This window comes from Amphimedon queenslandica, unplaced genomic scaffold, assembly GCF_000090795.2.
Source record: "Amphimedon queenslandica unplaced genomic scaffold, v1.1 AMPQUscaffold_13234, whole genome shotgun sequence".
NCBI lineage: Eukaryota > Metazoa > Porifera > Demospongiae > Haplosclerida > Niphatidae > Amphimedon > Amphimedon queenslandica.
Window position 1 is genome coordinate 2,225 of NW_003546530.1, and position 13,395 is coordinate 15,619.

General features: G+C 32.0%; 3 protein-coding genes across 5 annotated transcripts in view; all 3 read right to left on the reverse strand.

The window, feature by feature from the left end:
- Nucleotides 1–428: 428 nt before the first annotated feature.
- On the reverse strand, nt 429–8,219 carry LOC105313747 (integrin alpha-PS2-like). 3 transcript variants are annotated; one of them, XM_019999847.1, is made up of 25 exons: nt 8,199–8,219; nt 7,501–7,618; nt 7,157–7,248; nt 6,847–7,111; nt 6,699–6,743; nt 6,547–6,596; nt 6,081–6,137; nt 5,976–6,028; nt 5,727–5,823; nt 5,526–5,634; nt 5,382–5,479; nt 5,165–5,273; nt 4,895–5,045; nt 4,623–4,678; nt 3,833–3,981; nt 3,581–3,721; nt 3,278–3,357; nt 3,007–3,157; nt 2,432–2,697; nt 1,903–2,107; nt 1,665–1,826; nt 1,355–1,468; nt 1,067–1,162; nt 829–957; nt 429–688 (listed from the first exon to the last, which is right to left on the reverse strand). In XM_019999847.1, exons 2-25 carry the CDS (start codon nt 7,571–7,573, stop codon nt 569–571), a joined length of 2,868 nt encoding a protein of 955 aa, XP_019855406.1. In that variant the 5' UTR covers nt 7,574–7,618; nt 8,199–8,219; the 3' UTR covers nt 429–568. The 3 variants fall into 3 exon arrangements, with proteins under 3 accessions (XP_019855406.1, XP_019855407.1, XP_019855408.1); XM_019999848.1 differs by lacking the exon at nt 8,199–8,219 and having other exon boundaries at nt 7,501–7,635; XM_019999849.1 differs by lacking the exon at nt 8,199–8,219 and having other exon boundaries at nt 7,157–7,286; nt 7,501–7,571.
- Nucleotides 8,220–8,238: 19 nt separating this feature from the next.
- Nucleotides 8,239–9,881, reverse strand: LOC109584190 (uncharacterized). The gene is made up of 4 exons (XM_019999839.1): nt 9,600–9,881; nt 8,604–8,869; nt 8,432–8,550; nt 8,239–8,328 (listed from the first exon to the last, which is right to left on the reverse strand). The coding sequence occupies exons 1-4, from the start codon at nt 9,818–9,820 to the stop codon at nt 8,239–8,241; spliced, it is 696 nt and encodes a 231-aa protein (XP_019855398.1). The 5' UTR covers nt 9,821–9,881.
- Nucleotides 9,882–9,991: 110 nt separating this feature from the next.
- LOC109584191 (uncharacterized) overlaps nt 9,992–13,395 on the reverse strand; it is a gene marked incomplete at its 5' end in the record, with an annotated part of 17,616 nt that continues 14,212 nt past the window's right edge. Inside the window, 8 exons of the mRNA XM_019999840.1 lie at nt 9,992–10,182; nt 10,409–10,537; nt 10,659–10,754; nt 10,932–11,045; nt 11,240–11,401; nt 11,467–11,671; nt 11,997–12,271; nt 13,294–13,393. Coding sequence (XP_019855399.1) covers nt 10,054–10,182; nt 10,409–10,537; nt 10,659–10,754; nt 10,932–11,045; nt 11,240–11,401; nt 11,467–11,671; nt 11,997–12,271; nt 13,294–13,393 — 1,210 coding nt within the window. The remainder of the gene's footprint in view (nt 10,183–10,408; nt 10,538–10,658; nt 10,755–10,931; nt 11,046–11,239; nt 11,402–11,466; nt 11,672–11,996; nt 12,272–13,293; nt 13,394–13,395) is intronic.

Here is a 13,395-nt window from a genome sequence, read left to right on the forward strand (position 1 = left end):
ATACTACATACTATGGTATGCATGAACAACCATTAGAAGTGGGACTCCAACTGCAAGATGGCAGCAAGAAAATTTTACTTTATGTACAGTATCACAATGAATATACTTAAAATTCTAAAAATAAAAATTAAAAAATTAAAAAATTAAAAAATTAAATAATGAAATTAAAATTTAATTTATTAATACAACACATAAAAAATAAAATTAAAATTAAAAATTAAAAAAATTAAATTAAAAATTTAAAATAATTAAATCAAAAATTTAAAAAATTTAAAAATAAAAATGAAAATTAAAAAAATTTTTAAATGAAAATGAAAATTTAAAAAATAAAATTTAACAATAAAATAAAGTAAACATTAAAAATAAAAAATAAGTAAAAATTAAAAATAAATAAAAATAAAATAAAATAAAATAAAAATAGACTACATTCTAGTGTTGCAGAAATCTTAATGTAAAAACATAATGGAGAAGAAAGGAAATCAAAAAAATAACATTAACTATGACTGAGAGTGCATGTATATACTAGATCTAATCACTAAAGTAAAAAAATTAGACTAGACAAACATATCTAGTTAAGTTGCGGAGCAGCTCCTGCATTCTCTCCTACTGCTTCCAATGGACTAAGTTCAAATGTTTCATTTCCAGTCACGTCAACTTTATGATATTTCTTTCTTTTAAAAAAACCCAACTAAAGGAATAGAAACTGCAATAAAACAGTTGAACTGATCTCAGAAGCAATACAACCAGACTCAGCTCAAAAGTCAATTAAATTGTTACAGTAATCACTGGGAGTTGAAAATTATGCTGTTTTCATTATTATATACTTACAAAGCAAAGTAGTGTCAGCATAATGACAAAAATTAGCTGTGCAGCTAGACTTGTAAGTAAAAGAATATACCATGGTAATCCTAGCTCAGCCTCTGTATTATCATTCAGCTTTATGACACTAATGATACTCTAACAAGAAAAAATTGAATGGGTACAAGTTGCAAAATATCATATCAACTACTCTCCATCTCTCTTCCTCTCTCATCATCCCCCACTATGTTCCTTTCCCCTTTCTTACCACTGCTTCAGTGATAGAGTCATTTGAAGTGAAGGTTAATCCATCAGTGACATTGACTTGAGCAAAAGCTGACAACTGGTATAATTCAGTTTTACCCTAAAATGACGTATGCATATGCATTAATTATAACAGCAGAATATTTTTGGCAATGAGAAATTCTATGGAATTAAGTATTTTTAGTCACATACATGCATACATAGCTAAAATCACAAATAGATCTACATTGATTGCCAATACAATAATTAGGTTTTTATATCACTCTCTCTCCCTTCACTCCGTTCTTCTTACATTAAAGAATCTTTCATTCAAATATCCAGTGATAGTCAATTCAATTCTTTTCTTCAATGAAGTGAAGTTACATACAATAGTAATACAGCCAGTGGTGCCTGACCCAGCACAACCCTGAACAAATTAAGTAATATTGACTTCAAGTGTGTCAGTATAATATTTGCCTAAGTAGATGCATCGTAGTATAGTATTTGGTGATAGAAATTGCCAGCACTAAAATGCTATTTTAAATATCACACAAAATAAAGTGCTACCAAGTAAGCCAGCAATAGGCTTTTATGCACTAGAATTATGATATAATAGAGCTCACCATTGCTCCAGTAGTTGACTGTCTAGTAGTAAGACCAGGATGAAGTCCACCTACTGATCTCTTACGTTTATTAGATCCAGTGTCCATTTGCAGTTTGTCCATTTCATATGTGAAACCTTGAGAACTGAGTTGTGACTCATCACAAGAAACATCATTACTTGCCTATTGTAATGAAAAATATATAATTAACTATAACAAACTTATATTTCTCCATTCATCTACTTTCTATAGTTCTTACAATAATACTTGCTGGATAGAAGTAGCTTTCATTCTCATTGCTCCTGGCTAGTATGTATATTGCTATTGTGCCACTTCTTATTTGAGCTCCAAGTGTTTTCAACAGAGCAGCTGTTAGGTTGAGTTGTGATCCAGGTGAACTGGTAATGCTGTTAATAAAAGTAGAGCCACTTTCATTGTAATATATCTGCCTTGCAGACCACAGACTAGAAAAAAATTACAATTAGCAAGCAAAATGATATTAGCACTTTTTCATAAATTTACTCTAGAATTGTTCCATCACTTTTAATCATTTTTCTGAAATGAATTGGCTTAGCGTTTGTTCACTTATTGGAAAGTACTCAATAATAGGTTACAACAAAATTAGTATAGCTGAAATCATTTTAAAAGCATGCATGTACATGCACATACACAAATTGTATGCAACACCAAAATTTGGGCTATAATGTAGATTAAAAATAGCATATGAAAGAGACAAAATAAAACTTAGGTATGTACATGTACTATAAAATAACTAAATTACTACTCACATTTCAGTTCTGTATGCCACAACACCTAAATTAAAATACACTCCATTATTATTAACCACATCTTCTTGACTGTATTTCTTATCAGTGTTCTCAACAATTATTTCAATGGGAAGGCTATCCACATTACCATCAATATCTACTACATCTAGTTTTATGGCATAGTTTATTAGGCCGTGCCTTGAGGTGAGTATTGAAGGGAGAAAATTGTCACAGATCACAGTTGAGACAAGTGAATTTATAGAAGTGTCATTGCATTGATCTTCAGCCTAAAAATTAAGATATATGTAGTAAAAATGGAATATTCCCATGTATCAGAAAAAATTTGTTTTTGATGAAATGCCCTCTACAAGAAACATTATTAAATCCTATGTCTGCTTGCAATGCAATGAATTCATAAAATAATAAACAGCAAATAAAAAGTCCATTAAATAAAATTTTAAAGTGCTAGCTAACTAGTCTTGCTACATGAGCTATTCAATCATCCTTCTTGTTATTGTATCTGCATGCCTGTCCAACTAGTAGGGCAAGCATTGCTTCCTTTCTTTTCAATCTCCATTTTTTTCTGCATCACTTACATTTGCCACATGTTTCAAGTTAGCTTTAGGTATAGTAATGTTCAGGTAAGGATTATAAGAGTCTTCTCCATTATTCTGTATTGTTACAGTGATAGTAATCCTGCTTACTAAACCAGCATCAATCCTGCTGTAGACAGTACCATCATCAGACCTTAAGAATAATTTTATCAATGTAAATCGGTAAACTAATGATTGCAAAATAATTTGATGGATTAAACAAACGACATCTTATTTAATAAAATTATTATTAATATACTTAAGACATACTTACGTAAACACAACACTAGAAACACTTAAAACAAGATCAGGAACACAAACACCATCTGGTCCACAGTTCCTTTGAATAGGTATCTATAAACAGCTAAACATAATTCATCTACTCTTGCTAATAATTAATACAGAATTTTTCTGATACATACATTCTTAAATGGCACATAAAGTTTAAGTCAATTCTGAAGGTTGTGGGCATTTTAAAATTAGCTGTAATAGTTGCTTTTGAAATGTCTGGTCTACAACATCACTACACATTTGCATTATTAAAAATGCCTCAAGAATGAAAAATAGCAATCCTTACACTTTCTTGAAAAGAATTTGACTGGATAATAGGAGACTGTGAGGAGCTAGTAACATTAATGTTAGTATCCACTGGAGTATTCTCTCGCGGTATCTGCTCCAACTGAATCCTCAACTTAAGATCATCAAAATCAGTTGTATTCTAAAAAAAGGAGAAAGAGAAAGTGTAAAATTAGAGTATTATAATTTCATTGTAAATAAAGAAAAGATATTTAATTAAAAATACAGACACTCAACATTATTCATTTTATACCTTCACATAGACCACAACAGTATCTGTCACTATTACATTAACTCCAGTATATGTTATACCATGTCTTATTGAAGATGATGAAGGATTGTCAAAGAACAGACGACCAGCAGAACCTGACACTCTGACCTCACTTAAAACATAAGTAGTACCTACCATAGGGGTAGGAACAAACTAAAAGTTGGGGGGGCTAAGGTATTATTTATTTACAATCATAGGAGCATGATTTAACAATTGATCATTAATATATAGCATGTACTGAATTAATATTGTCCAAAATACTGGCGTCTATGCTCATTAAATGTAACAAATTCCTTTGCAATGTCCTCAATGTGTAAATCATCTGTAAATTCTTTGTGTGTATGCAAAATAACAACATGATTAAGATGCTCTTGTGACATTGTGGAGTGCAAGTAGTTTTTTAATCTCCTTAACGTCAAAAATCTATGCTCAGCTGAAGCTGATGTTAACAGAGTTGTTAAATAAAGAAGTAGAGCCTTGTGTATTTCTGAAAAAAATAATAAGAGTGTGTGTTCTTAGAAGTTAAGATAGTCTATTAAATGTTCTATGAAATGAATCATCACACAATATGCACACATATAAGGATTACCTAAACTAAAGTCTATAGTGTTGATAATAGTGATACATGTATATCACTTAAAGTTGGGGGGGCTAAGCCCCCCTTCAATGAAAGTTGGGGGGGCTTAAGCCCCTCCGCCCCCCCCCCTGTTCCTACCCCTATGACTACCTACAATTATTTTAATTATTTGTCTGCATGTACTCAAATTCTTACTGAATCCTAGTGCTAGACCTTTCCCAGTGTAAGAAGAAGTTACATTAACTTGAAAACTAAACAAGAGACATAACTAAAAAAGGGTATTAATATCAATGTTTAATATACCAGCCAAATACAATAATACTTGTGATCTCAAGCTAAATTATGAGCATTTTGGAGTCAATTTTTAGAAAAGAACAATGCATGGTATTTATAAGAAATTAGTAGTTTTCAAATGCAAATATCTAAGTAATCCAGAATTAAACTATACTTCTTAGAGTATTTCTCACCATGTACTTTGAACAACTCCTTGAAATGAGCAATCAAAAGTGTTTAAACCAACACTGGGGACATTAGCAACAAAACTGATATTAGCTACAGCAACTGGTATAGTACGTAATATAAATACACTCTGTGACTCAAAAGCACCAACTACCAGATCTGATGAAAGAAAAAAAGATGAAAAAGAGAAACAAAGGATTTTAAAATCGAAAATACTATTAACATTAAATATCGGTTTAATACTTAAATTGATTTATTCAAGGCCATTGAAGGCTTACCTCTATATTCATTTTGATCAATATCAGTGCTACCACAGAGAGAGAACCCAAATGAACTGACTGAAGTAAGATTAGTGACTTGACCTGCAACTTCTGTACCATTTATCACCTAAAAACAACAAGACAGCATTCTGAAATAGCACTACAGAAAGCTTAATGATTGGCTATGTATAATGACTATAAAGTATACATTAGCTAAATAGTCAATATCCTGTACTTGTTGTATGGTGGTATTAACAATAGATCCATTCACATTTTGTCCATAATAAATATAAACAACACCATCACCATCAAATGGAGCACCTACTGCAAAATCTACAGAGACAATATAATTATTATTTATTGTGTCATTAATTACAACCATTATATCCATCATTATTAATGTCACCAAGTGTTGCTAGAGACATTCCAAAACAGCCAAAGTTAGTCTGACCAAACACTGATCCACTGTACTCAAAATTACCAGTGCCCTATAAAAAGTGAAATGACTGTAAAACTAATTCTCTTTCTCCATGTATAATTTTTTGCCTTCCTCTCTCTCTTTCTCTTAACAATGTCTTACTGTTCCATCATTTCTATAAATAGCTACTCGGCCAGACTCAAGATGCTGTCTAGCTGTGTCAATGTAAAATGGAGCACCTACCAAAATATCATCCCAACTATAAAAGAGGAAATAGAAAGAATAAAAATACAAGTAAAAGTAGCAAAGGTGTGTATGAAGAGTACACTGTGAAATAAATATAAAAGTTTAAAGCTACATAAACTGCTTTTAATAAAACATCAAAAATAACAATGTCATCATGAATTATACCCATCTCCATTAAGATCTGTTGCTGCAACTGAATATCCAAACTGTTCACCAAACTGTGTCAAATAAATTATAATAAAATAATGAAAATAATAAATGAGTATATACCTGATCTCCATCAATGGATAATGTTGGAGCTTTAGAAGGATTAGTAACAATATAAACCTAATAACAATAATATACCGTACAGCAGGTTCATTTTGAGGATAACAAATTTTGCGAATTTTGCAGATTTTTCCAGATTTGCAAAATTAAATTCCTTGAAAATCAATTTAATACGGTACAAGATGGCAGAATAGTAGAAATTCACAAAATCAATTCCGAGAACTTCTGGATACAAAATTTATTATCCTCGAAATAAACCTGCTATACAGTAATTGAATTATATTTTAAGATATTTTAAGATAATTGTAGCTTTATACAAAAAGTTTCATGACATTAAAAAATTACCAACTTCTTTGTCTTAGGTTATTCCAGTTAGCAAAAATTAACTGGCTTAAATTTTACTTTTTTCTTATATGAAGTCATGTTGAGTATTCAGTATAAGCTAATTTTATTGATAGGTATATCTTACCCTTCCAACTTGTGTAGTTCGATTATACTTTGGAGCTGATACAACTACATCTGGAAAAGAGAAAAAAGATAAAAAATATAAGATGAGAAGAGAGCAAATTAAGATTACAAGAGTTACTGCAGTACATATTCTAAAATGTGTACACATGATACCTTTAACTGTTTGATTAGTTAAGAAACCACTAGCAAGAGCAAAGCCTAAAACAACAAGTATGAAATGGAACAATGTAAAGAATAAGGTTAGGAAAATTGGAGATTTTTGCATGTATAAATAGATTTAAGACAGGAGCAAAAATATTACCATAGTATGAAAGCCTTTCATTTGGTACATTGGTTGGACCTGATAGAAATTCTCCATTTGATGCCCTAACAGTAGGTGCTTGTGCTACTAAGCTACCATCCAATGGAACAGTTGAAGTTGAATTTAAATAAAAGGTCATATTTCGTCCATCAACTAGACGAATAAAAGTATCATTAAGAGTATCCAATGGATTGTAATAGAACACTCCTCCTCTACTAAAATCTCTGCCAGGTGAACCTATCATAAGAACTGGGCCAATGAAGTTCTAAAAATGAAATAAAATTAATGAAAATTATATAAAAAGACTCACACTTTTTGATAATGGGGTACTAGATATACCAGCAGAAAATCCAGCTTCACAGAAACCTTCGCCAAATTGATTAGTACTGATACCATTTTTGACTATCAATTGATAAACACAATGCTTAGTTGGCTATACCCTGCATCAATTGTATGGTACATAAACACTGTAGAGTTTTAATTTGTTGCTGACTTATTGTGGCAAATCATACCTTTTTAAAAAAGGCTAAAATTTAATTATAAAAACCTCATGCTATATCACCATAGCAAAATACCAAGTGAGTTGTCATGCACTGGCAAATATTTTGTAGATTTTGATTTTATGAATATAGAATACAGTGAATATAGACTTACAACATGGCTTTATTCTGAGGAAATTCTTTAAGCTACGACCAGAATAAACACATTGACCTCTCGGCTGAGACATCTCGTAAGTAGGAAGATCAATAAACTCCCACAATGGTGCACATGCCTATTTGCAAAAAGGACAGAAAAAAGAATAAAAGTACAAAAAAGGAGAACAAGGACAAAGAGTGTGTCTTTTTGATGAATATAACATATATCTTAACCCAGTTAACCATAGCCGTAGCCTAGCACTGGGGGTGCACCTCAATTAGAATGATTAGTGATTCCCACCCATTGACCCTTGTTATAAGGTCACAATCAGATAGTCTTTTGTCCCAGTTCTGTTTATGTGGTTTGGCTACAATTAATTTTTATTACCATTATTTTTGCTTGTCTATGCATGTTAGTCATTGTGGTTAGAGGTATGGTTTTTCTCACGTGACCCTCTGAAGGAAGTGACAGTCTGCCAGATGTGGCAGGTTAAAACGTTTTTTTTTTGCTTCAACTCTCCCTGCTCTGCCAAATCCACTTCAGTCAGGTCAAGCAAGTTTTAAGTAATCTTTTTAGTCCTAAACTAGAGTTGTTTTAATAGGCTGATACCAAGTTTGTGTAGTACATGTACATGCATGAATAATGTACTCTTGGTATAACTGGTATAGGCTCTGTGGTTTTATGGATATGGTCTTTGTTTGTATATGGCAACTCACCTACATGTACATGTATTTCCTTTGTGAGTGTAATATAGTCCTAGGTAGCCATACTGGAGACAAAGTGTGGGCTTGGGCAGCCATTATTAGGGGCTATGCAGCCTATGCTTGAGGCTATGTGGCCGTGGTGCTTGTATGAATTACATGTATGATGCAATTAACATTACTGCATGTACATGTAATAATTGTGTGTGTGTGTGTGCATGCGTGCATGTGTAGCTGTGTGCAGTTACTATAAAATATCCGTCTTCACTATAAACTGTAGCTCCCATCTGCTGTCCTTCCTTGTTTTGTATAAAAAATATGTCATAATAAATATCACTGACCACATTATAAAATGCATCAATATCCCCTAAATGAACAATAAGTGAATGATACAGTATACTTAATGAATGGTACTCTAACCAACTCTATCAAACAGTTGTCCATCAGGTGCTTCAGGGTCTCCATTACCAAGAGGAGCAGTACAAGACCCAGAGGATAGTGAACACTGATACACCAGTCCTGTCCTATAATTCATACCAGTTTGATTATAACAAGCAAGTATGTCCTCCATGTTGGTAGGAAGTGAGTTGGATGAATAAAACTGACGACATGATAAGTTAGTTGGTGGTACTTCAGTATATTCTAGACCACCTGGGTAAGCACCATGAGGAGCACCAACCATTATACTGTAAGGAAATGTATAAGATAGAAAGAAGGAAAGTTAACAAAAACAAGAGCCTGATGCATGCATAACAAAGTTTATAGTTTACACTATAGTGCAAATAATTAGCCTGGATAATCATGTATACCAATTAACATTTCGATCTGTAGTAGACACATTCCCCCCATTCAAATTTTAATCAATGCATCTACTATAATTACATGTAGTGAAATCAGTTATTGTAGCAACACAAGAGAAAGGCTTTGCATCATGCAATATAATTATTGGTAATACTAATCTGTGCATGCAAAACAATGAGATAAAGAAAACATAATAGTGATGAAAAAAGATACTTGTAGAATAACAAACTGCATACCATAGCTGTCAAAATACCAGTGACTAACTGGGGAAATAGGAGTTACGAGAGGCGACTAGTTACAAATTTTATTTGAAATGGCTCTGAATTGTATATAATACATAATCCTATAAAGAATATAATAATTTATAATCAATGGAATTAGTTTCCACTCACTCAGCGGCCTTCGTAAACCACAATTAATATTGGTGACTATTTCATGCCTGTAAGTTTTTATATTATATAGTCAAAAAGTTTTGAGGAAATTGAATTTTTGCAAATTTGCAAAATTAAAATTCATGAAAATAATAATGGTACAACTAGATGGTGCATGGGATGTTTTGATTTACAAAAATCAATCCCCCTAAAGTTTTTGGCTATACAAGTATGAGACACTCACAGAGTTTGGTTAAGTATATCTTCCATGCTCATACCAGATGGACTATCAAACAGTTGATGCACAGTGACTGAATATCCAAACGAGTCATCAGTAGTACCCACTCTCCTAGCAGGAGATATCTTAGTGATAGGTTGAAGTACGTCTATTGACTCTAGGCCATCAGAACAGCGCAAGAGGAACAGAAAAATAAGATGATTGATCGAAACAAGATTAAGATGCATTCTGATTCCTGATGTTACAAGAGAACCCCTTCATGCCCTTCTATCTATGCTTCTATGAAGTGAGAGGCTGGTGAGAGCAATGTATTAATGTAATAATAATTCGCTGGGTGGGGCTCGCCATAAAATTATTATTCTCTAATGATAATGAAAATTAAAAAACATTTATGACTGAGAGTGCATGTATATACTAAAAAGAATAAAGGATAAGATTAGACAAATATAGTATTATGTATCTAGTTAATTTGGGGAGCAACTTCTGCATTCTCTTCTCCAACTATTTCCAATGGACTAAGTTCAAATGTTAGTGTTTCATCTCCAGCCACTTCAACTTTATGATACTTCTTTCTTTTAAAGAAACCCAACTAAAGGAATAGAAACTGCATGAAATAGTCACAGTTTAACTGATCTCAGAAGTAATACACTCTTCTCAAATTAATGATAAAACAAACACTGTTGCCGGCGTTCTCATTTGATGTTCATATTTCAGAAAAATATAAGCAGAATTAGCTCAAAATTTACTTAATTCTATGTGTTGGGAATTGAAAATTATAAGGCTGTTATCATTATTACATTATACTTAGTACTTACAAAGCAAAGTAGTGTCAGGATTATGACAAAGACTAGCTGAGCAGCTAGACTGGGAAATAAAAGAATATACCATGGTAATCCTAGCTCAGCCTCTGTATTATCATTTAGTCTTATCACACTAATAATACTCTAAAAAGAAAAAAGAAAATGGTACAGAATGTGGTTGGGTATAAGGTGCAATATATCGTTATCATTTTCTTTCATCTCCACTCTTCATCATCCCCCACTATGTTCTTCTCCCCTTCCTTACCACTGCTTCAGTGATAGAGTCGTTTGAAGTGAAGGTTGATCCATCAGTGACATTAACTTGAGCAAAAGCTGACAACTGGTATAATTCAGTTTTACCCTAAAATTACATGAATATGCAACATAACAGCATAACAATTTGGTCATAGTGGAATTAATGATTCTGAGTCACATACATTGTACACATAGGCATGGCTGCAAAATCACCAATACATTACTGCCAATACAATAATAGAGTTTGTATAATCACTCTCTCTCTTCACTCTATCTTACTTACATTGAAGAATCTTTCATTCAAATATCCAGTGATAGTCAATTCAATTCTTTCCTTCAATGAAGTAAAGTTACATACAATAGTAATACAGCCAGTGGTGCCTGACCCAGCGCAACCCTGAAAAAATGAAGTAATATTGACCTCATGTGTGTCAGTAATATTTGCCTAAGTAGATGCATTGTAGTATAGTATTTGGTGATAGAAATTGCCAGCATTATAATGCTATTTTAAATATCACACAAAATCAAGTGCTACCAAGTAAGCCAGCAATAGGCTTTTATGCACTGGAATTATGATATAATAGAGCTCACCCTTGCTCCAGTAGTTGACTGTCTAGTATTGAGACCAGGATGAAGTCCACCTGCTGATCTCTTATGTTCATTAGATCCAGTGTCCATTTGCAGTCTGTCCATTACATACGTGAAACCTTGAGAACTGAGTTGTGACTCATCACAGGAAACATTATTACTTGCCTATTGTAAAGAAAAATATATAATTAACTATAACAAACTTATATTTCTTCATTCATAGCTCTTACAATTATACTTGCTGGATAGAAGTACTTTTCATTCTCATTGCTCCTGGCTAGTATGTATATTGCTATTATGCCACTTCTTATTTGAGCTCCAAGTGTTTTTAACAAAGCAGTTGTTAGGTTGAGTTGTGATCCAGGTGAACTGGCAATGCTGTTAATAAAAGTAGAGCCACTTCCATTGTAATATATCTGCCTTGCAGACCACAGACTAGGAAGAGTATTATAATATGATTAAATTATCCACTCGTTAAATAATGTCATTCAGCATTTGAAAAATGCTACCTTCACTTTTTCATAAATTTACTCTAAAATTGTTCCATTACTTACATTGAATTTGGCTTAGGATTTGTTCATTTATGGAAAAGTACATGATAATAGATTACAACAAGAAAAGTAATTAAAATAATTTTAAAAGTCTACATGTACATGTACAAATTGTAACTCCAGAGCTTAGATTAGGTTAAAAATAGCACATGAAAGAGACAAAATGAAAGGTATATACATGTACTATAAATAACTTAATTACAACTCACATTTCAGTCCTGTATGTAGAAATGGCCACAACATCTAAACTCAAATACACTTTATTATTATTAACCACATCTTCTCGACTGTAAGTCTCATCAGGATTCTTAACAGATACTTTAATGGGAAGGCTATCCACATTACCATCAATATCTACTACATCTAATTTAATGACATAGTTTATTGGGCCGTGCCTTGAGGTGAGTATTGAAGGAAGAACATTGACACAGATCACAGTTGAGACAAGTGAATTTATAGAAGTGTCATTGCATTGATCTTCAGTCTAAAAATCAAAGTAAATGTAGCAAAAATGGAATATTCTCTTGTAGCCATTTTAAATGAAAACTCTATACTACATGGCACTCATTACATTGCATGGTCTTGACCCAATTTTTGAGCAATTTAAAAAATTCATAAAAAATTCTATTTTTATCAAAATCACCTTAAACGTAGCATAAATGCATGTATATACATCAGAAAAAATTATAAAAATGGAAAATTCTTTTCTTTTAATTTTTGCCAAAATTTGGCCACTGACACTGTACTATAGTACAGGGACTTTGGCCTGATTTTGGAACAATTTTAAGAATTTATAAAAAAATTTAAATTTGATCAGAATCAACTCAAAGTTGATACAAAACGTAAAAACATGTATATGTATCAGGAAAAAAATCTAAAACTCAAAAAATTTTTTCTTTTCATTTTTTGTGAAATTTAGCAAACGACCCTGTACTTATAGTAGAGTGACTTTGACCTAATTTTTGTGACTTTGACCTAATTTTTGAGCAATTTCAAAAATTTATAAAAATTTTATTTTTATTGGAGTCACCTCAAGCTTTCTACAATGCAATGTACATTTATACGTATTAAAAACTTATAAAAATAGAAAATTTTCTCCTTTTAATTGTTGGAAAAATTTGGCAAACAACCCTGCACTATAGTTCAGGAACTTTGGACCAATTTTAAGCAAATTAAAAATTTGCAATTTTGATTGGAATCACCTTACACAACACATGCGCATAAATATGCATCAAAAGAAATTATAAAAACTTCCTTCCTAGTCATTTTTGATGAAATTCCCTGTACAAGGAACAATATTAGATACTATGTCGGCTTTTAATGCATTAAATAGATTAATTTGTACATAAAACAAAAAGTCCATTAAATAAAATTTTTTTTCAAGTGCTAATTACTTTGCCACATGAGCCGCTCATCCCTCTACTTCGAGCTCTATTTATTGATCTGAATGCCCAACTATACAAGTACATGTATATTTTCTATCTCCATTTTTTCTGCATCACTTACATTTGCCACATGTTTCAAGTTAGCTTTAGGTATAGTAATGTTCAGGTAAGGATTGTAAAAGTCTTCTCCATTATTCTGTATTGTTACAGTGATAGTAATCCT

What these genes read in the sequence shown, in the direction of transcription:
- LOC105313747 (XM_019999847.1), bottom strand. Translation starts at nt 7,573, where the DNA reads ATGTCTCAGCCGAGAGGTCAATGTGTTTATTCTGGTCGTAGCTTAAAG. An exon ending in CCTCAGAATAAAGCCATGTT is followed by an intron (nt 7,249 to 7,500) that starts GTAAGTCTATAT and finishes ATCAATTGATAG; the next exon opens with TCAAAAATGGTATCAGTACT. An exon ending in CAAATTCTTTTCAAGAAAGT is followed by an intron (nt 3,358 to 3,580) that starts GTAAGGATTGCT and finishes AGCTGTTTATAG; the next exon opens with ATACCTATTCAAAGGAACTG.
- LOC109584190 (XM_019999839.1), bottom strand. Translation starts at nt 9,820, where the DNA reads ATGCATCTTAATCTTGTTTCGATCAATCATCTTATTTTTCTGTTCCTC. An exon ending in GATATACTTAACCAAACTCT is followed by an intron (nt 8,870 to 9,599) that starts GTGAGTGTCTCA and finishes ATTTCCTTACAG; the next exon opens with TATAATGGTTGGTGCTCCTC. An exon ending in ACAACTGTTTGATAGAGTTG is followed by an intron (nt 8,551 to 8,603) that starts GTTAGAGTACCA and finishes TTGTTCATTTAG; the next exon opens with GGGATATTGATGCATTTTAT.